Here is a 20,889-nt window from a genome sequence, read left to right as displayed (position 1 = left end):
TATGCGATCTAAAGGTTGTATAACGGGATTTTTATACACGCTAAATCGAGCAACCACTAATTTAATCGTTTTATTCTACTGTATTATTATTTTTATATAAATATAAAAATGTGATATATTTTTTCGTGTTTATGTTATTAAAAATAACACAATAATATTTAGTTTGCTTGCATACACGTGTTTGTTTGTTTGTTTATTAATTTATTGCTGCTTGTGGTGGTACACGAAGCTTTGGGTTAATTTTCTGCGGCATCAATTCCTATGAGCTGTCAGTATATGTTATTATCATCAGCAGCACCATCTTCTGGTTGTGCAAAAGGATGGAACAATTTTGCAGATGTCATGTGGTCATATGATGCTGTCCTGAGCCATCAATATTAGCAAGACTGTAACATAGCTTCCTTTTCAACCTTTTCAAACACAGTAATAATTCTGGTCTTTTTTTCATAAAAGTTTTACTCTTCTCAATCTAGCATCTGTGTCTTAATAACGAAAATGTAGCTTTTTCATTTCAAAGATCATGCACAAATAACATGCTTACTAAATGTGTTGTTATAGACACATTTACACCAATCCTTTTCTCCATTTAAATTTACACAGGTTTTTTTTAAAGCAAGTTATGAATGTGTAGTGTACTTTTGTACAAAACAGCGTTTAGTGTTTTTTATTAATATTATTATTATTTAGAGCTAAAAGATGCTTCAGGTTGTGGTTATTGTAATGAACCAATTAAAAGAGTCCCAAACGGCGTTGTAAATTATGCACAATGTTAACAGAGCTGCCGAAGGACACTGCTGTTTCTCAGAATACCGATGTATAACGTGCAGGTCTTGGCCAACAAATGACAATATATGACGGCTGAAACAGTGCATGCACTGTTGGTGGTGATTACACAACCCATATGAGAATCATAAAGGGCATGTAAGCCTGCTGGGCGAGGACTGTGCATGGAGGCCACCTTAAAGCCATAGTTAACTAAAAAAAAAAAAAAAAAAAAAAGTCATCCTCTAGTTGTTCCATACCTGTATGAGTTTCTTTCTTCTGTTGAGCACAAAGGAAGATATTTTGAAGGATGTTGGCACCAAACAGTTGATGGCCACTGACTTTTACAAAACATTATGAAAGTTTATGGCTATCATCAACTGTTCTGAACAAGTAGAAAGTTTGGATGACAGTTTTTTATGTTATTTTTTATTATATATATATACATACATATATACATATATGTGTGTGTGTGTGTGTGTGTGTGTGTGTTATGTTTATATACAGTATACATAATTAGTTTATTCCTATCTATGTTATCTGAGGTTTGTTTAAATTCCTTTTATTATATATGAAGAGCCATTTCTTCCCGAAAATCCATCTAGCTTCAGTTAACTGGCTATTCCAGACATTTTATAATAAAGGTGAGTTTGTATTAATCGTACAATATGCAGGCTATCTGTGTAGTTATGTCATTACATAGTGAAAGCTCACGTTCAGATTTAGCGAGAAAAAAAATAGCAAGCTGCTTTTCAATGGCTGTAAAGTGATTTTTGCGAGAAAAAAACATTCCAAAGAAAAAAAAAATCCTTTCAACATTAGGATAGCCTACATGATGTGAAAGCAAAATCTAATAAAAATTAAATAATTATTATTTCAATGTCTTATAATTATAAACACATTAACGTAACATTATACATTTAAATGATATTATGCGTCTAATTTATCAATGCGGCACAGACCCTCTGTAAGTATGTCCAAAGGTATGACAGCTTTCGAGATTGACATGAAATCACGCGAACCTGTAGCCACGCCTCCCTCCCGCTGTCGCCCAATCAGCGACGAGCGCAGTCGCCAAGTTGTTCCTGGAACGTCATCAGGAATCTGGTGACTGAAGATTACGTGTGAAGTTAGTTAGCCAGCTGCTAGCCCCGACAAAAAGATCAAGCACAGATGTAACGTCCGGAGAAATATTAGCGTTAAGCGGGATTTCACTTACAATGAGCCTCAGCTCTGTCCGAGCCTGTGGACTTTTCACGGTAGGTTTACGCTCGTCTGTGTTGCTGGTTTAGTAAAAGAGACGGGCGAGAGCTAACATTAGCTAGCTCTGTTTACAAATTTTTGTTGTTGCTCGGCTCTGCGCTTTTCATCTGACAGTTTTGGCGTGGACGTTGTCTTACACCGTCAGCGTGTGATGGATGAATGGTCCTGCCGTCAAGTTTGCGTGTCATAATCTAATCTGACACTGGTTAGCTTACTACAGTGTAGCACATCGAGTCGTGTCAACATTTAGTCTTGCACGTTCACTTTATTCTAAAACGCATAAAAGCGTCAGATTTTTATTATTTAATTGTACTCCATTTACCGTGTTTTGCGTAAAACAACTCATCTGCGTTAATTAATCTTTAACGCGAGTGTTAATAATGTAAGTGTAGTATTTTTTTTTTCATATGTCACCTCAACTCACTATATGAACAAGCACAGATGCACACTAGATAGTGATGTGCGTTAAGCAGTTCACTCTTAGCGAGCAGGTTGCCAGCACAGCAAACTTATTTAATTCAGAAAACTATCTGCTGGTTAAAAGCCTCCTTTGACCGCTAGATCCTTCTGCTAATGCAGCGAATACTAATGTAATTTGATTTAATATTTTTTTCCAGAGTCAAGGCAGCCGAGAGTAACACCAGAATGAGATCCGCATACGCCGTGAATGTAAGCCGTTCAGCTTTCAGAGGACCCTGAAGTGTCTCCGTTGACAGCTGGGAAGACGTTCAAATCACCGCTTCACACACAAAGACATACGCTTCATCTACACTACAGAGATGTTCGCGAAGTTGAAGAAGAAGCTGGCGGAGGAGGCCGCTACCGCTCCTCGGTCGGGCCGCATCCCTCGCTCCATGAGCAAAGAGTCCATCACTTCTGTGGGCGCAGACTCTGGAGATGACTTTGTGAGTTGATCTCTCTCTGCTTTTGTGTAAATCTCTCTGTGAGTCTCTAGCTTACATCATATCATATCATGCAATATTCATACCAGTGAAGTTTGGGTCTGTGTTTTTTTTTTTTTTTTTTTACAATTTCTAGCCAGTTATATCTCCATCGTAGTACGGCGTTACTGCTTTCTGTCTAATGTATACTTTTACATAGTTATTGTCTTCTTCTTCTTCTTGAGTGCTTTTATGTACTACACCGATTATTAGTGCATTTCACTATCATTCGGACGTTTGGGGTTTGTTTGAAATACAGTTAATTAATATAACATTTTTCTATTTTGTTATATGATTAACATAATTTATTCCTTTGGCGAAGCCGAATATTCAGCATACACCGTACTGTTTATTCTTAGCTTATTTACAGTTTTGATTGTAGTTCAAAAGTAATATTTTTGTTTTACAGTCCTCTCAGAGGAATGGTGGTTAATCTTTTTTTTAATGCTAAAATTAACTAAAATGTGTAGAGGATATTAAATGACTAAATTTTAAAAGTGTACTTTCACATAGGCATCGGTAAAGTGCCACCTGACACATTTTGATAAGCATAGTAAATATTTGATCATTTCCTATTACAAAAGCAGACTGGGCCTAATAAATCAGCATAGTGATTACTCCTGTTTCAAATGGCTGGCATATTTACAGGATCCGCTCTAGAGAAAGTTACATGGCTGTTTACTGACTGTGTTTGCACAGTGCTGCACCTGAACAACCCGGTAGTGTGGCTTTTATTACTAGAGAGCCGTGCTATGCTTCTTGTGAAAGCAGTGAAATCTAGCGAGGGCTAAATAACGTCACATGCGTCGACAAACCAGTGTAACCTGACACGCCTGTCCTCTTGCAATTAATGGGAAACACTCTCAGGGTTAGGTTCAGTTGGTCTTTCGCCCTAAATAATTAACGCTGTAGGCTTGTTGGAGGACGAGAGTAGTATCAGTGACCGGTGTAAATCAAAGCCAGTCTAGTAGGTGCTTTTCTGAGAGAAACCAATCGTTTTGGACCACAGTGACACTGAAAATAATAACTTGTATAATTAATAAAATTGATAGGTATTTTCTTGTGTTAAAATAAATAAACATCTCCCTTTTGCGTTCTGCAGTACTTATAAAGGATGTGGAATTATATTTTTGATATATTGGTATTGGCCAATGTTTTATATTTATTTGTTCACACTCAATCTCACAGTTTTTATATTTAGATTGTTTTTGCTGTCATTTTTTTGTACTTTTTTTTTTTCTTCCTAAAACTGTTTAACTGTTTCATTGTAAAACTTTTTTTCTTATTTTATTTTAATTTATTTATTTTTTTTGTTTAATTCTCATAATATTCTTCTAATCCTATTAGTTATTGGCTATAACAATGGAATACTAAATACTAAAAAAAGACTATAAATAATATATATAATCAGTATTAAACGAAAAATAATACTATTTAGTATTTGGCAACAATTTTTTTTACATATTGATGCTTTACTAGTTTTTTATATGGTATATTTTAAAATAAACATGTCCATCTCTTTGGTTCACTCTTAGGCTTCTGATGGCAGCAGCTCCAGAGATGATGTTTCTTCTCAAATTCAGCGCAGAAACGATCAGATACGAAAGCTGGAGGCCAAACTCTCAGGTATCGCCAACACAATACAGTAAGGCTCATGTAAACACAACAAGAGAAAAAGACTGAAAGGAGGAAAAAGATACGCAAGGCCAATGTGACGGCTTGACGAAACGTCAGTGGAAATCAATGAGAAAAGGAAAAACTAGAGATGGTCTGTTACGTGTACAAGTTTCTCACCTGACACTTTATACCTTTTGCCTCAATGGAAATGTATAAAGCACGTGACTTTTGACAGATTTGCCACAAAACAAGCCGGGAATGAATGCGAATGACTCCACTGTAACGGCCTGGAAAAATCAGCATAAATAATAGATACCTGGCTCTCGCTATCAGCTAGCCATGGTATGCGATTACAAAGCCTGATCTAGAAACTCCTTTAACCCTAAAAGAGCAGTGCTAGATAATATGATTGCATAATTGACCTGATCAGGGATGATCTATTGGTGTAAAGGTCAAAGGTCATTGTTCAGCCTCACAATCAGTCTGGTTTTCTCATCTCAGAAAATCATTCTGTTTTCCCTCCATTTGTTTATCTTCTCAATCATATTTATCCCTTTGTTTTCTCCCCCCTGTTTTGTCCTTCCTCCCACCCTCCCCCTCATCCTTTGCCTCCCTCCGGTCGTGTTTTTGTGTGTGTGTCGGTATCCCATTCCCCGACCCTAGACTACGCTGAGCAGCTTCGGCTAATGCAGAAGACCAAGGAGAAGCTTGAGATTGCATTAGAGAAGTATCAGGATTGTACGTACCGTTCTTTTCCTCCCATTTTCGCCTCTTCCTTCTTTTGGCTTTCTCTTCCTCTGCTCCGTTTTCCATTCATTTGTCCGATGCTTTTACACAAACCTCACCCAAGCATGCGTTCTTACAGACAAATAAGGTTGGTTCTTGATCAGAAAGCAAAAAATGAAAATAGTGAAATTAATTTGTTTTATCACAAATGAGTTAAGCTTTTTTATAATGTTGATTATCACCAAATATTATTTCTCCCCCATTTGTTTAAAGATGTGACTACATTAATTGAATCACTTTCTAACTGTATATATATTTAAAATAAAAAAAAAAAAAAAAAAAAAAAAAAAAAAATATATATATATATATATATATATATATATATATATATATATATATATATATATATATATATATATATATATATGCAATATTATCTTAAAATAGTGTTGTTATTAATATTATTGTCATCATTATTACTTTGTCATCAATAATCTTTGTAACTGTAGCAGTAATTTTTGCTTTTTTAAATGAATAAATGTATAGACAAACGTTTATTTTTAGCGGTGAAGTATTAAAAAAATATCCCACAAATGCTGCTGTTAGAGCGTGACTGTTGTTGAACACGGAATAGTTCTTTTAACCTATTTCTTTGGGAGTTTTCTGTGCCTGGCAAATGTGTCTGGGCCTATGGTTTCTGAATTTTACAGGTTAAAATCTATAGCTTAAACACATGCTTTAAACAATTTTTGTGTAACTTTATTATTTTTTTCGTGAATTGTGCCCTACGTCAACCTAGTGAGATATTTTGCTAAGAAGTGTTATTAATCTCTAAAAGCTCAGATCCCATTTCTGTTCAAACCCAAAGTAAAAGGAAAAATACACTGATTATAAAAAGTTTTTTTTTTTATACAGTCACGCACACATATATATGTATGTATGTGTGTGTGTATGTATGTATATTTATATACACTAACAATCAATTTTATAGCTGTACTAACAAGGACATCTAGACATTACTGGCAATGTTGTTCTTTTTTCCAATAAAGTTTGATTAATAAAACTAACAAAATTAATATTTAATGTATTGCTGTGTTAGGTACTTTATTGATCTTGGGTCTAACTTTCCCATGTGTAATAACACCTAACCTCTAATTTCATGTTCTAGTATATTTAATGTAAACATGTTTGCTGCCAGTTTACACACGCTGAGGAACATATTTAAAGTATCAACTGTGAAAACTAAATGTGCAGCATAGATGCAGCCTGTAGTTGTTATGCTGAAAGTGTTCTGTAATATGTTTTTAGGATGAAAATCAGAAAGATTAAAGCAGAAATCAAAAAGATTGAGTCGTTTGTCTGATTTCTGTGTCCAATCAGCATCCATGCGCAAACTTCAAGACCAGAATGAAGCTTTCCAGGCCAACAGAGCCAAGATGGCGGAAGGCATGGCCTTGGCGTTAGAGAAGAAGGACCAGGAGTGGACGGATAAGCTAGCGACTCTAGAGCAGGTAAAGATCTTTTGTAGCATATCATCGAGCCTGACTAGTCACTTTCGGTTTAAAAGCATCCGATAATTTCAAACATCAGTGTTGATATTTTATTTTCTTTCTGTCGAACAGGAGAAGTCGTCACTGACAGCTCGGCTAGATGAGATGACAGAGCAGAGTTTAAGTCTCTTCCAGAAGAGAGATGATCTGGATGAGCTGGAGGGCTTTCAGCAGCAGGAACTGGCCAAAGTCAAACACATGGTCAGCACAGTGAACCCTTGAGTATTCTTTTATTAGTTCTTTACGGCAAGAACAGCATCAAAAGAGTATTCTCTCCTCACCTTCCTTCACGTTCCTGCATTTAACGATATTTTTTTACACCGATGCATATCCAGGTTAATGTAAAGAATGCATACTTAATCTAACACCCGGAAGTGGCGGGAAACACAGACTCGTGTATAATGCAGAACAGGCAAGGGTCCCATCTTATTCGCAATCTGTTTATGCACCCTGATCATAAAGTGTGTCCTGCAGCTGCTGAGGCGGGAGGAACAGCTAAGTCAGCGGGAGAAAGAGCTCAAACTGAGAGGAGAGGAGCTGAACACTGCGAGACTGACCCTGAGCCAAACCCAGGACAAGCTGTATGAGCTGGGGGAGGAACACGAGGAGATGTGCAGGGTCAACTCACAGCTACAGGCCCAGAGGTGTGTGCAGAAACACGGAGGAACTCCACTTTCATTCAGTCCTACTACCGACATTTTCGGAATGGGGTGGAAATGTTTCAGAGGCCTTTGATACGTTAATGAAATATTTAAACTGAATTTAGAGCCGTTTCTTTCAGAAAATCAAATCTGCAGTTTGTCTTTCAGAGATGAGCTGTTGAGTGAGAGAACGGAGGCTGAAAAGAGGGTTGTGGCTCTGGAGAGGAGAGAGCAAGAGTTACAGCAGCTGATCCAGCAGGTGTCAGAGGATTTCCAGAAGGTCAGCACTTGGCAACCTTCAGCTTATCAGTACAGAGCACTCTACAAGAAGGACTTCAAAGTAGTTTCAGCCCAGCTTGCACTTGATCATTTCCTTTACTTTTGCATTTGTTGTATTATGTTGTATAATGTTGTATTCGGGCATTTATAATTAGCTTCTTTTTTTTTTTTTTTTTTTAAGCCTAAGCATAGTCTGTAATATTTAATTGTTTAAACCCCTTCTTTTCAAAACTTGAAGTAACCATACACTCCTGAGGGAAACACTCAATATTCGCTTCGCTTGAATGATATGATAAAAATCGTTTCCACATTGGTTTTGTATTGTTTTCTCAGGCACAAAACAATGCAAAGGCATTAGAGAAATCAATGGAGCAGCTCCAGTCTGAACACAATAAGCTGAAGCTACAGCACCAGCAGCACAAGAACAAGGTCTGATTGACTCGACAAAGAATCCATTGATACTGAAGCCCTCACTCGCATTTGCAAGTGAAAATTACTGTCTGCCAATGTGCTAAATTATGCAGGAACAAATGTGAGTGGCATTGAATCGAAAACTGTAGGCTATATAATTACAGCGAACGCTTCCTAATTATTAGGACCTACAAAATCTAACAAAATGAAATCTAACCATTACATCTGTGTGTTTTCTAGCTTTTTATTTTTTTTATATTGAAGTGGTTTTTAAGACAATTTTCACAAGCAAGTTTAACAATGTATCTTGAGATACTGTCACTGCACTGCATTTATCTGTTTATAATAATTTATTTGAATTTATTAATCCCTAAATGCAATACCAATTTTTCAAAAAAAATATTTTTTCATCACATTGTTATACCTGTTCATACCTTACTGTGATTGGTCAGGTTGCAGTGACAGAGGAGGAGCGAGAGCGTCTATTGGCTGATCTGCAGGAGAAGGCTGCCTCCTTAGAGAGGAGACTAGAAGCGAACCTATCTCAGGATGAGCACCTGCAGGAACTGCTCAAAGAGGTCAGAGGACACTCGCAATATACCCCTTATCATCTTACTGCAGTTTCAGGCATCTAATATCTGAATGTGTGTGTGTGTGTGTGTGTGTGTGTGTGTGTGTAGAAGTCTTTATTACAGCAGAGGCTAGAGGAGACCAGAGGAGAGTTACTGGAGGAGAGAACGAACCACACCACTGCGGTCAGTTCACTGGAGGCCCAGGTATACCCCAGCATCAAAGCTCAAGCTCTTCTCTACATTAAGCTTTTACAATTGGGATTTCAAGTTCAGAAAATAAATGTTACAAAAAACTTTTACAAAGTAAGGGACGTTTCGAGCGTGCAGGCAAATATGGAAAATGTATTTTGGTGACACATTGCAATCAGGTAGCATGTATGCAAAAATAGTAATATTGTGATTTTTATGTAAAACAGCCGTTTTATATTTAAATAGGTATTTTAGAATGTAAATTATTCCTGTAGTGCAAGGCTGATTTGACATTTTTGATCAATTTAATGTTCAATTTAATTACTCGAAAGTATTAATTTCTTTAAAACAAAACTAGAAACTTCAGTGGTAGTGTAAAATGTATTTAAAGAATGTTCTTAATGCATTTAAAAAAAACATCTAATCAAATTTCATTTAGAATTTAGACCCTTTATAAACCCTTGTAATCAAATTGAAAAATGAATCTTCTATCTATTGTCTACACTATCTTGTTCTTTACACCTTTTGTATTCAATGACAAAATTCCCGTTTCTCATTTGTATCCAGATCTCTCGGCAGAACGCCAACATCACAGATCTGCAGACTCTGGTCAAGCACAAAGACGACTCGTCCAAAGCTTACAGGGAGAGGACAGATGCGCAGGTCAGTTAACCCACAGTTAACCCGCAGTTAACCCACACGTGACTCTGGCTGAATGATCTGAATGATGTGTGTGTGTTGTCAGATATCAGATCTGGAGCAGAGGCTGGCTGATTGCACTGAGACCATGAAGAGTCTGCAACAGCAACTTGAAGACAGTGAAGCGCACGCGGAGAAGCTGGTACATAGCTGGCTCATCTTGGGTCTCTTTTTAATCACACACTGAAATGTTTTTACTGAAATGTCGCCCCCTTCTGTCAGATATCAGTCATACCTACTGGGACGCTAGCATTAGACAAGAAAAATGGGTTTAAAGTATTTAAAAATTGGCTTGCTTGCTCCTTTTAGTTTTGCCTTATAAGTGTTGACCTCTGACCTTTGGTCCCACAGCAGGCGGAGTGGGCAGAGGAGAGGGAGAGACTACAGCAGCAGGTCTCCACACAGAGACAGAGAGGCCTGGAGAAAACGGCCAGGCTGGAGGAGGAACTTCTTGCACTACACGGAGAGAGAGAAACCGAGGCCAGCAAGCATCAGGACAGCCTGGTGCGTGCGAAACATCCGTAATCTTATCTTTCAATTAAAACGGGAATGTTATTAAAAGCTATCTGACGTCCGTCTCTTTTTCAAGCGGTTACTGGAGGAGGAAAAAACCTCACTGTTGAAGAGCAAAGCTGAGGTCGACGGCACTGTAGAGAGACTGACGGCAGAACTAGAGCAGTCCAGAGTAAGAATCATCTGCCACTCTCGCATACACTACCATTCAAAAGACTGCGGTCAAGAAGATTTATGTACACCAAGGCTTCATTTATTTATTGTCACATTGACATATTGTCTGTATGATGCTGCGGTGCAGGTTTTTTGTGAGCTTGAGTTTTGTTTCTGACCAGTATGACATTTATGTAATATATTTGTCTGCGTCACAGGCGGAGTTGATCAGCAGACAGACTGTAAGTGTTGAAATCGCCAAAGCTCTGGAGGAAACCAGAAAACAGAGAGAGGAACTCCAGCAACAGGTTAATTCACCGGCTTATTCAAACATGCACATATTTTTTTGTACTCCTAAAGTCATTTATCATGAACTTGATTTCTTACTTGACTTTGATAGGTCAGCAAATTGTCGGAGTCTCTTGAAAAGGCAGAACAGGAAGTTAGTCGTCTTTCTCTGGATTTAGGAGCAAAAGGGGAGGAGCTAAACACACTGAAGGAAGGTAAGGATTCAGGGGGTCCGCTCATCACAATACTCCAGATCTGGCTCGGATTCATGAATTTGTTACTTGAAATAAAGTAAACTGAAAGAAATAAAATTAAATACGTAAATAAAAACCACGACAAAATGCCAAACAATTTTTTTTAGAACCTTCTTAGAACTGGACTACAGTCATGATGTTTTGGAGTTCTGCCCACAAGAACAATGCAAAAGATGGATGTGTGCGCTGTAGATTAAATCCAGAGATACGAAGAACCGTTCCGTGCCTCATAATGGTGGCATTAAAAAGCTTCTGTCTCTTATTGTGTGTGTCAGAGCTGCAGGCGGCCCGTAGCGCTCTGTCGTCTCTGCAGGCCGAGTGCGAGTCTCGTCGCTCGGAGGCTGAGGAGCGAGAGCGAGAACACAACTCTCAGCTGACATCACTGCAGCAGGAAATCCTCACAAAAACACAACAACTCTCGTCTTACCAGTCCCGGGTCAGTGTGTGCGTGTGTGTGTGCTTCATCTCAGCTGCCTCGTCTTACCAGTTTGATGTTTTTGCATTGACGCGCTTCGTTGTGTGTAACAGGTGTCTGATCTTGAGGGCGAGGTGATGAGTTTAACAGCACAGTCACATGACGAGTGCGATGGAGAGCAGAACGGGACGGTTACTGTAAGTGATCTTGACCAGTTACAAAAGGTCAATAAAGACCTGGAGCAACAGCTGGCCGAAAAGAACAAGGTAAGGAAATCACTGAAATGAAAACATGAGAGATTTTGTAATTATGAACTTGAATTTGAATGTTTTGAAGAGTTTTTAGTTTTTTTACTTTTACAATTATGGAGAACATATTTTAAAAGAATAAATCATTTCAATTATTTAAATCAATCATTTGTTTTTATGGGCTTTATCCAATAAGAATGTGACAAAAATAGTTTTCTTAATAAATGTGTTTTATTTCTACATATTGTTGTACATTTCAAATACATTGTATTATACCATTTAAACCTTCATTGCAAATTTATCAGGTTTTTTATGTAATTATAAAAAAAAATATATATATATATATATATATATATATATATATATATATATATATTATTATTATTATTATTATTATTATTATTATTATTATTATTTTTTATTTTTTTTTGTCAGACAATAAAGCAGCAACAGCAGAGGCTTGCAGAACTGAAGAGGACATTACAGAAAGAGCTGGTGAGCGTTTATTCAGAAGCATCAAGTCCACATATGCAGAACAGTCCACGTCAGCTGTCGGTAAACATTTCCTTGCAATGCGTTTATGCGACAGAAACTGAAGCCAGATCCTGACTCTGAGACGAAGGAGAGACTCCAGGAAAGCAGGCAGGAGAAATCAACCGATAAGACGATCTCAGAGACACTGATGCCCACCGCGGCTCTAACCCCAGCCCCGGGACTCCCTCAGACTTCAGGCCTGCCTCCCATCACCTCCAACACCACAGTCACTAACAGTTCAGACCTCACCGACACAAGAGAGATCAACTTTGAGTACCTCAAACACGTGGTGCTGAAGTTCATGTCATCTAGAGAGGCGGAGGTGAGGGCTCAAACCATTAGTGTTTCTTGGTAATGTGTCACTGTTACTGCTGTTCATTCTTGGAGTTAGGGACAAATTAGAACAAACTCCTATAAATAAGCAACTTTTAGTTGGTAACCTGACAAATGATTAAGTGACACTGCAGTTCAAAAGCTTGAGGTCGTTTTTTGTTTTTCAAAGAAATTAAATGAATTTGCTCATTGTTCAGCCATCCAAGATGTAAATATATATTTTTGCTGCGGTTAATGGGTGCTGTCAGTAGGAAAAACATTATAATCCAAAATGGACAGGTATTTTGGCCAGAAGCGAATGCCTTCGTTACACACAGTGAGAAATTTCAGGAGCACCTTCTATAATCAAAAGTTAGCCTTCCCATACATGAAGGCTGATATTTTACATTAAAATGGCCAGTAGGTGGCGGTTTGTCACAGTTTGTTTATATTTAGTTTTTTTTTTCACTGAATCATTCTGTTTATTCAGACAGCTGATTCATTCAGGAATCAAGCAACTGACTGTCTTTATAAATGGGTAATTGAATCATTGACTCACTAGATTTGTTTAAAACACGCTTTCATTGATAAATTAAAGCACTTTGTTTTAATTGCGCGTCAGCTGAACCATGACTTTTTCATATATGAAACAGTCTGTCAATGCTGACGAAACCCTGAGCTCAAACACAAATATGCTGATTGTTTCAGTTGCACTGGTGCTCCTTAATCTTTTTTTCATAGTCACACGCTCGAGCCATGTTTTCACTTTCACAAGATATTAATGGATTGAGTCATGTGGATTATTTTGATGTTTGTTTGTTTTTCTGATGACACCCATTCACTGCATAGGATCCACTGTTGAGTTTCTGTGCCAATGAAGATAAGCACTTTCAGCCAATTTACATTTTTGAGTGAACGCAAATGAATACTTCTGTTAAGACGTAGATGCTGTAAATTGACAAAAAGGACATTTTATAATGCTGCAAAAGATTCTGGTTTAAAACAAACATTCCTTTGAACTTTCATTTGATTCAAGAAACCTGACAACCATTACATTTGCAAAAAACGGATTACGCACATCCATTAATTTTCTGTTGCAGTAGCACTTGGTGTATATATAGTAGATTATCGACGCAACGGTGTCCTCTAAAAGATTCCCTGGTACATTATTGACACTAATTCACCTTTGGTTACAATCCAATCGGTGTGCGCATCACTGACTATCAAACACCAGAGAGTCCTGTGCTAAATCTTGATTATAACATCATAAGTGATGCTCGTGTGACTGCTCCCATGAGAGTTTACCCCTCTCTCTCTCTCTCTCCAGGCTTTCCAGCTCATCAGAGCCGTTTCTGTACTTCTGCACTTCACAAAAGAAGAGGAGGACATGCTCAAACAGACACTAGAGTACAAGGTGTGTGTAAGAAAAACAAATTTAAACGTATGAATCTGGAGGGCGACGCGTGGAAAGGTCAGCGCTCGCTCTTCTGAAGCCTCCTCATCGCCCCCAGCGGCGCTCTCCTCCGCACCCGCGAGCTAACTAGGCCACTCCGCTAAAGCGGCTAACAATGTGGGTCAGGATATCTGGCTCACCGCTCCGAATCAAACCATTAGCACTCAGTGACACGGTCGGGAATAGCAGCTGCCAGGTATTTATAGCTCACCCCAGCAACTGTGCTGGAAGTCACCGCACTTCACTGTGCTACATTAGGCTTTTCAGAGGTGGCCTGCGTGGAGGATCTGTAGAAAAACTTTCAAATAAAGTTGAACTTTATTTGAAACGGGGTTTAATGCCGCTAGATACATATATATTATCGGTTTTTAAAGGGTCATTATTATTTTTCACTGATACTGTGCATCATATTATCAAAAAATCTGTTTGTCATATCAGTTACAGGCCAAAACATGAAAATAATCAGCTATTGCATTCACATCTAAGTCAGAGTGATGTTTTGTGTGTTTCAGATGTCGTGGTTTGGTTCCAAGCCCTCACCCAAAGGTATCATACGGCCTTCCATCTCAGGAACCTCAAGTTGGAGCTGAAAGACAACTACCCAAGAACAAAGTGAAGGAGCGAACAGTGAATAATGTGGGTAGAAACCTGCTGACGTCTGAAGGTGCAGTTGCAGACCCCGCAGTTTCAATCTCTGCCTCAACAGATCCTATGTAGCTCACGCCCTTTAAACAGCGGGACACGAAAACAACTGTCCTTTTTTTTTTTTTTTTTTTTTTTTTTTTATTTTCCACTAAATTATTGCAGGGACTGGAAACAAATGCTTTATAAACATCGTCCTTTTGTTAATTGGGGAACTTTCATCTTTTTGGTCATCCGTCTCACTCGTGTACTCTGTAAACGGCCGTTTCCGACATCCCTCGGCTGGAACAGGATGGAAAACGCTTCTTACTTTCATTGTACTTTAAATCTGAGCTCTCTGAAAACACAGTTGGGCCCATCACATCCGCTGTTCTGTTTCAGTGGTACCTAATGAAGACTGTAAAAGTATATCCTTTCCCTCCAGCCCTGGAAGTCAGCGAAAATCAGGAATGGGATGTCACCTGCTGTTTTTTTTTTGTTTTGTTTTGTTTGTTTTTGAATACGTGGAAGCATCTTACTTTAATATGCCTTGTTTATGTGTAAATTACAGTTATGTACATTCCATACAAGTATTTATATATGAATACCTGTATATAAGTGACAAGAGGATTTATAAATCAGTGGATACATAACTTATGTAAATTTTTTTTTTTTTTTTTTTTTTTTGGTCATCATACACATGCATTAGTCTCATCTGTGTGTGTGTGTGTGTGTGTGTGTGAGATTCTTCACTGTGGGCTTGAAACTGTAATATAGAGGCATATATGCACAGACTGAGGAAACAAGCATGCACGCCTTATACCGAATGCTTTGATTGTACTTTGGTTTTGAGCGTATACTGAAGCGTTTGAGTACACTTGAAGCCTTAACATTCAAGGCTAACTGCATTTCTATTCTGTGAGAACGTCAATAGAAACATCTTTCCTTTTCACTTGTGAAAACAAAGCGGTTTTCGGGTCAAAGCCAGTGTCTTGCTGTCAGAACAACGTCATTTTGTGTGTTTTAACACTTTTAAGGCCACATCAGCAGCACTGAGGTTAACGTTTTTCTGCTAAAACAGCCGACTGGAGACTCGAACATCTCTGCTTAACCTGTTCCTGTTTTTAGAAAAAGAAACCCAAAGATGTCTGTTTTGTGTGTGAAGACCGACTGAGTTCCGTTTCTGAAGCTTGAACGACGGGATTCAGGAGGAACGGAGGATGAACCGCTTGGGAACTATTTCTATCGAAAGATCCAAAAAATGCACTTTTCTACAACCGTACTCGTGTTTTGTTTGATGTTATGATACTGTAGCTGTTGCAGTATCCGTTGCCTCCGCTTTCGGCAAAATACCACGACATCCTTACTTTGGTTTCACTTCATGGTATGTCAGGAATATCAAAACTTGATGATAAAAAAAAAAAATTAAAATCTTTCTCAGCGACTTTGTGTGAAGATGTTTTTGTGCTCCAGTGCTGACTTGAGCAGAAAATCTGAATATTTCACCAATTCACTTAAAAGATAACACATCTACATTACTTTTGAACTCAAAAACGAAGCTTATTAAGACATAATCAATTTGGTTTACATTCTAATAAAGTGTCTAAAAATGTTAATTGGAAGTCATTAATATACCAGTAGCATTTTTTTATTAATTGGTTTCTATGAATAATATGGTTAATATGAATTGGTTTTTGTTTTTAGGTTTCAGTGATACCGGTTTTCTTTCGTTATTTTGAAACATTAACCTTATGCTAAAATGAGAAAGGTGAATCAATTTAGCTGAAATTAGAAATTTAGCTTCTCTTAAAACTACAGCCAAAGAAAAGCAGTCCACTCTTGATGTTGTTTATTGCACCAGGCACTTCACAATAACCCTCCCGACCCCACACTACGATTTCAACCATCACCTAAATACTATATATATATATATTAAACATCATCCTCTTTCTGTACAATAAGAAAAATGAGAACCGGAGCTAAAGAAATGAGAACTTCACGTCCGAGAGTGCCAACTAAGTAAAACACGACTTTCATAATCGCTCACAGTATTTGTTTTTCCCTGAAGCTGCAGCTCAGGGCTCGTCCTTCCGTCCAGGACCGTCCGCCTTCCGCCGGTCGACAACCACGTCTTCCGTAACACACCGACGAATCAATAATTTACATTAAATATCATACAACATCTCCGTGTCTGAGTGAAATAATCGGTTGAGCGCGAGTGGTTTCCCCTCGGGTGAGGTTGAGCTGCGAGAGAAGAGGAAGCTGTCCTTGTCTAAAGAAAGAGAAACGAATCCCGTGGCCGTTACCTCCGGCGTTCTTTCTCGGCTCCTCAGACGGATTTTCTCGCGGTCAGGACCCGCACGATGGACCCCAGGCCCCCCGCGGCGAAAGCCTGCGCGACAAGAGACGTGTGAGACGAAAAACGGACTCCGAAGAGACGGAGGCTCTTTATTTTTAAAGACTGACCTTTTCGTGCCACTGGAGCAGGACGGCGCTGCTGTTGTCCGAGGGCTTCTCGAAGCCTCTGTAGATGTACTTCATCAGCAGGTCCACTCCGTTCCTGTCCAGAGACTTGACGGCCGCCTCGATGTCGCTGCTCTTGAACGAGGTCAGCACTCGTAGCACCGCCGCCTGCGCCCGCTCCTGAAAGAGGCACGGGCCGTTTAAGTGACTATTCAACTATTGATCCACCGAAATATACTTTATAAGACGCACAGAAATCTAATCATGTTAATGTGCTCGTTAGTGCTCTCAAACTATTAATTTACCCACTAAAATGTCCTTCAGTTTAACAATTAAGCCAGGCATATTTACAGCAAAAAAATCAATTTCACCCCATATAATAATTAGTTGTTGTATATATATATATATATATATATATATATATATATATTTTTTTAAAATATATATAATTATAATTATTTTGTCATTTAACACTATCCTACGTTCTTCCCATTTGTCAGTAAGATTATTTTACTCAATTAAAACAATGAAAAATAGTTAGCTTGAACGCTTCCTAATTTTTTCATGTATTTTAATATGCAAAAAAAAAAAGTCAGAACAAGCATGATGATGTTTCAATCTTTACATAAATATTGTTTTATACTGAAAACCTATTTGAAACCTTAAAAGACGACTCTTTACTTATATTCAATGCCCTTTCTATGGACACAAAAATCACTTTTGTCAATATCTTCTGATGCACACGTCTTAACGTGTTTGACACGTGTGTATATTTAAGAAAAATTAAACCAATTCAGAGCGCTGTGTTTCACACCCTCAAGGCACATCAACAACACCTTCCAGTCACGTGATGAGATCTCTGTGACAACAGGGCCCCTGATGACAGGGCCCCGAACCTCTGAAAGCAATACGTGGAGCTGACCGAGCAACAGAAGTGGCCCTTACTTTCACCGCTGGATTCTTGGAGTTGATTGGTGGATTCCTCAGGGCGATGTGAAACGCCGTCATCGTGTCCCCTGTGCATCGGTTAGTTAAGGAAAGCTGAGCAACCAGTCAGTCGCCCCTAAAAACCCTTTAAATGTGGGGTGCATCTTATTTTTAGTGTGTAGTAGAAAGGTTTACAGAGAAGCTGGTGTTAGGTGGTACACATGTGACATTTGTCTCCCTGATTGTTTATGAATATACATTTTCGAGTGTTATACAACTAAAAATAAACCATTTCTAGGTTGATTTCTCTGGAAAGTGGCATATAAAAACCTGGCCGATCATCCTGAACAGCCCAAAACAGCGGCACCTGATTTGAGGCGGGACTATGTTTCCTATCCGACCAATGGGAGACGAGAAGGGAGCGCTCGAGAAACCGGTTTGAAAACAATCATTACACCCTCAACTACTCTTAAAGATCTTACTACCTTCACGAAGCCATCCATCCTCCTTTGAAGAAATCAATAATGACCACCGAACAGCATCTAAGCAGAAGTCCACGCGCTGTTAACACAAACATGCGATGCATGTCTTTATCACGTAGTGGAGGAGCCAGAGTCAGACCTCTTTAAAGCTCTTACGGTCTAAAAATGTGCCTCTGAGCAGAAAAAATGGATCACTCCGGTCTCAACCGCTGAAGACCTGATTAAATAAACCACATCACAGCTGGGAGAAAAACACAGAACAGAATACTAAATACTTTCTGATTTGACAACTATGAGTGTGTCACTTAAAAACACACCAAAGTATGTGACATATATATATATATATATATATATATATATATATATATATATATATATATATATATATATATATATATATATATATAGCATGACCCTGTCTTTTTCAAGGTTATTTAGAGATTAAAGGATGTAATTATTTTAAAAAATTTTAATTGAATTTAGAGAAAACTTTAGAAATTATTTGTAACTTATTCTCAGTAAGTTAACGTAGCATCCCTTTAAGTATATTAAATCAAAACTTGCAACATAAAATTAATTAAAAAAAAAAAAAAACCTAAACCAGGCCAATTTTTTTAATTAATCAGAGTGACAACTTGTTAAAACTACTGTACGGAAAATAAAAAAAATAAATAAAAATAACACCTAAGCTTTGAAATATTCATAGAAAATTATTAGCCTTAATATCCAATTATTAGAACATGAAGCAATCAGCATCACCAATAACTATTAATAAGTAAATAAAATGACTTCAAACATGAATAACCTGGAGCAGAGCTAAAGCCGCCTCGCATCACTCTCACTGACAGCCTCACTATTCCCCTTCACTGTGCGCCTGTCTATCACTTCTGGACACCGCAGGGTCCCTCGGTAGACAGCAGAAAGGGTTTGAGACACAGCCCGCGCGTAAATAATGCACGAGGCACATCTGAAGCAGGACCGGGCTGCTCTCTGGGTGACCTCAGGTGAGACGGACTCACTCCCGGCTTGTTCACGAGGATCACGGTTTGAAGTGAAGGATATCGCCTGAGGAGCTCGTCCACCTCGCACGCGTCCGGTCCCTGCTGCTCGGCCGCCTCGTCCTGCTCGTCCACGAATTTATTCTCGTCGTACTCGTCGATGTCGACTCCCCGGAATCGCGAGGACAGGGTGTTTTTCGCCATGAGGAGGAGCGGCTTCGGTCGATCGCGCGAGTCCGGGAGCGTGCGGTAACGGGACCGATGCGCGCGCGTCAGAGCCGGGAGCCGAGGGCACGGGGCGCCGCTCCTGCGTTCATCTGTCAGCGGGAAGGTGCGGCTGTTACCTCTCCCCCAGCGGCAGCATCTCCGCGCGTTCCTGCAGAGCGCACGAAAATCCCGACTGAAGCGGAAACGGAATGACACACCGCGGGCAGGCTGTCACACGGTGTTTCCGTTTCCTGTGATGCAGCCCTGCAACCCGCGCCTTAAATTATTAAGATGCGCGTAAAAATGATGAGCGACAACAACAAGTGTTACATTTGCGAAACCGACAGTGTGAATCAATTTGAGTCGCTATCATATTAATTTGTTTCTTATTTTACTGCATTTCCATTTTTAAAAAAGAGAAAAGGCATGCCTATTATGGACTGCAACAAAGAATGCCGGGAAAATGTTTATTCCTAATATACAATATTTATGCTATTTTCATTCATTAATTTTTGTATTTGTTAAATAATATATTTAATGAATAATATCATCATCATCGTAATCATAATAATACATGCTCTAATATCCTTATATAAATAGAACTTCTCTAATCATAATAGTAATGTGCATTTATCTATTTTACCATAATCAAAATGCTCAATTAACATATTTGTTTTCATTTTATGTATCAACATCTTCTCTAATATTCACTAAATAATAATAATAATGTTCATTTTTTGTTCTATCCAATGGTCACTGAAATATAGGCTATTATTACATTTTAATTACATTTTAATTATTACATTTCTTTTTATCAGTAATTCAAATCTTCACAATACATGCTATTATATATTAGTTTTTGCTTTACATAATTATAATCAAAATAAATAACTGTGCTATATGCTTTTTATTTAATTGCCATATATATATATATATATATATATATATATATATATATATATATATATATATATATATATATATATATATATATATATATATATATATATGTGTGTGCCTTCCAGCTGCAGAATAGTATAGTTTAGTTATAGTAATATAGTTTTGTTTTTGTTATTTATTTTGACATTATATATCCAATATGAGCTTTTCTGTTGTTTTCCAAGCTATTTGGAAATATAAACTGTAATAAACTGCTACGTCTGGAGATATACCATTTAAATAATAAATTTAAATACCATTTAAATAATAAAATACATTTACGATTTAACATAATACATCTTAAAGCATACCACACTAAGAAAGCTAAACTAAGCGTTGCTTTGAATTAGTTTCTCGCGCGAGCTTTTCCTACCCACCCGTCCACCAGCAGAAAACGACCACTAGAGGACAGCAGATGCTTTTACATTAATG

General features: G+C 38.1%; 2 protein-coding genes across 4 annotated transcripts; one reads left to right on the top strand and one right to left on the bottom strand.

Annotated features, from left to right (window-relative positions):
- The first annotated feature begins 1,860 nt into the window (after positions 1 to 1,860).
- Positions 1,861 to 14,604, top strand: golga1 (golgin A1). Of its 3 annotated transcripts, none has more exons than XM_043247069.1 (23): positions 1,861 to 2,021; positions 2,643 to 2,930; positions 4,502 to 4,592; positions 5,247 to 5,321; positions 6,690 to 6,820; positions 6,932 to 7,060; positions 7,322 to 7,503; positions 7,669 to 7,780; positions 8,113 to 8,208; positions 8,643 to 8,768; positions 8,871 to 8,966; positions 9,519 to 9,614; positions 9,697 to 9,792; positions 10,002 to 10,154; positions 10,240 to 10,335; positions 10,535 to 10,624; positions 10,717 to 10,819; positions 11,134 to 11,294; positions 11,387 to 11,539; positions 11,957 to 12,016; positions 12,111 to 12,377; positions 13,695 to 13,781; positions 14,333 to 14,604. In XM_043247069.1, exons 2-23 carry the CDS (start codon positions 2,805 to 2,807, stop codon positions 14,408 to 14,410), a joined length of 2,604 nt encoding a protein of 867 aa, XP_043103004.1. In that variant the 5' UTR covers positions 1,861 to 2,021; positions 2,643 to 2,804; the 3' UTR covers positions 14,411 to 14,604. The 3 variants fall into 3 exon arrangements, with proteins under 3 accessions (XP_043103004.1, XP_043103006.1, XP_043103005.1); XM_043247070.1 differs by having other exon boundaries at positions 1,862 to 2,021; positions 7,334 to 7,503; XM_043247071.1 differs by lacking the exon at positions 5,247 to 5,321.
- Positions 14,605 to 16,273: 1,669 nt separating this feature from the next.
- Positions 16,274 to 19,781, bottom strand: arpc5la (actin related protein 2/3 complex, subunit 5-like, a). The gene is made up of 4 exons (XM_043247072.1): positions 19,376 to 19,781; positions 17,850 to 17,922; positions 16,908 to 17,084; positions 16,274 to 16,833 (listed from the first exon to the last, which is right to left on the bottom strand). Exons 1-4 carry the CDS (start codon positions 19,513 to 19,515, stop codon positions 16,771 to 16,773), a joined length of 453 nt encoding a protein of 150 aa, XP_043103007.1. The 5' UTR covers positions 19,516 to 19,781; the 3' UTR covers positions 16,274 to 16,770.
- Between the last annotated feature and the right edge of the window lie 1,108 nt (positions 19,782 to 20,889).

Source organism: Puntigrus tetrazona, chromosome 8 (genome assembly GCF_018831695.1).
Source record: "Puntigrus tetrazona isolate hp1 chromosome 8, ASM1883169v1, whole genome shotgun sequence".
In the NCBI taxonomy this organism is placed as follows: Eukaryota; Metazoa; Chordata; class Actinopteri; order Cypriniformes; family Cyprinidae; genus Puntigrus; species Puntigrus tetrazona.
Note: the sequence above shows the minus strand (reverse complement) of the source record. Positions and strands in the feature narration are given on the sequence as shown.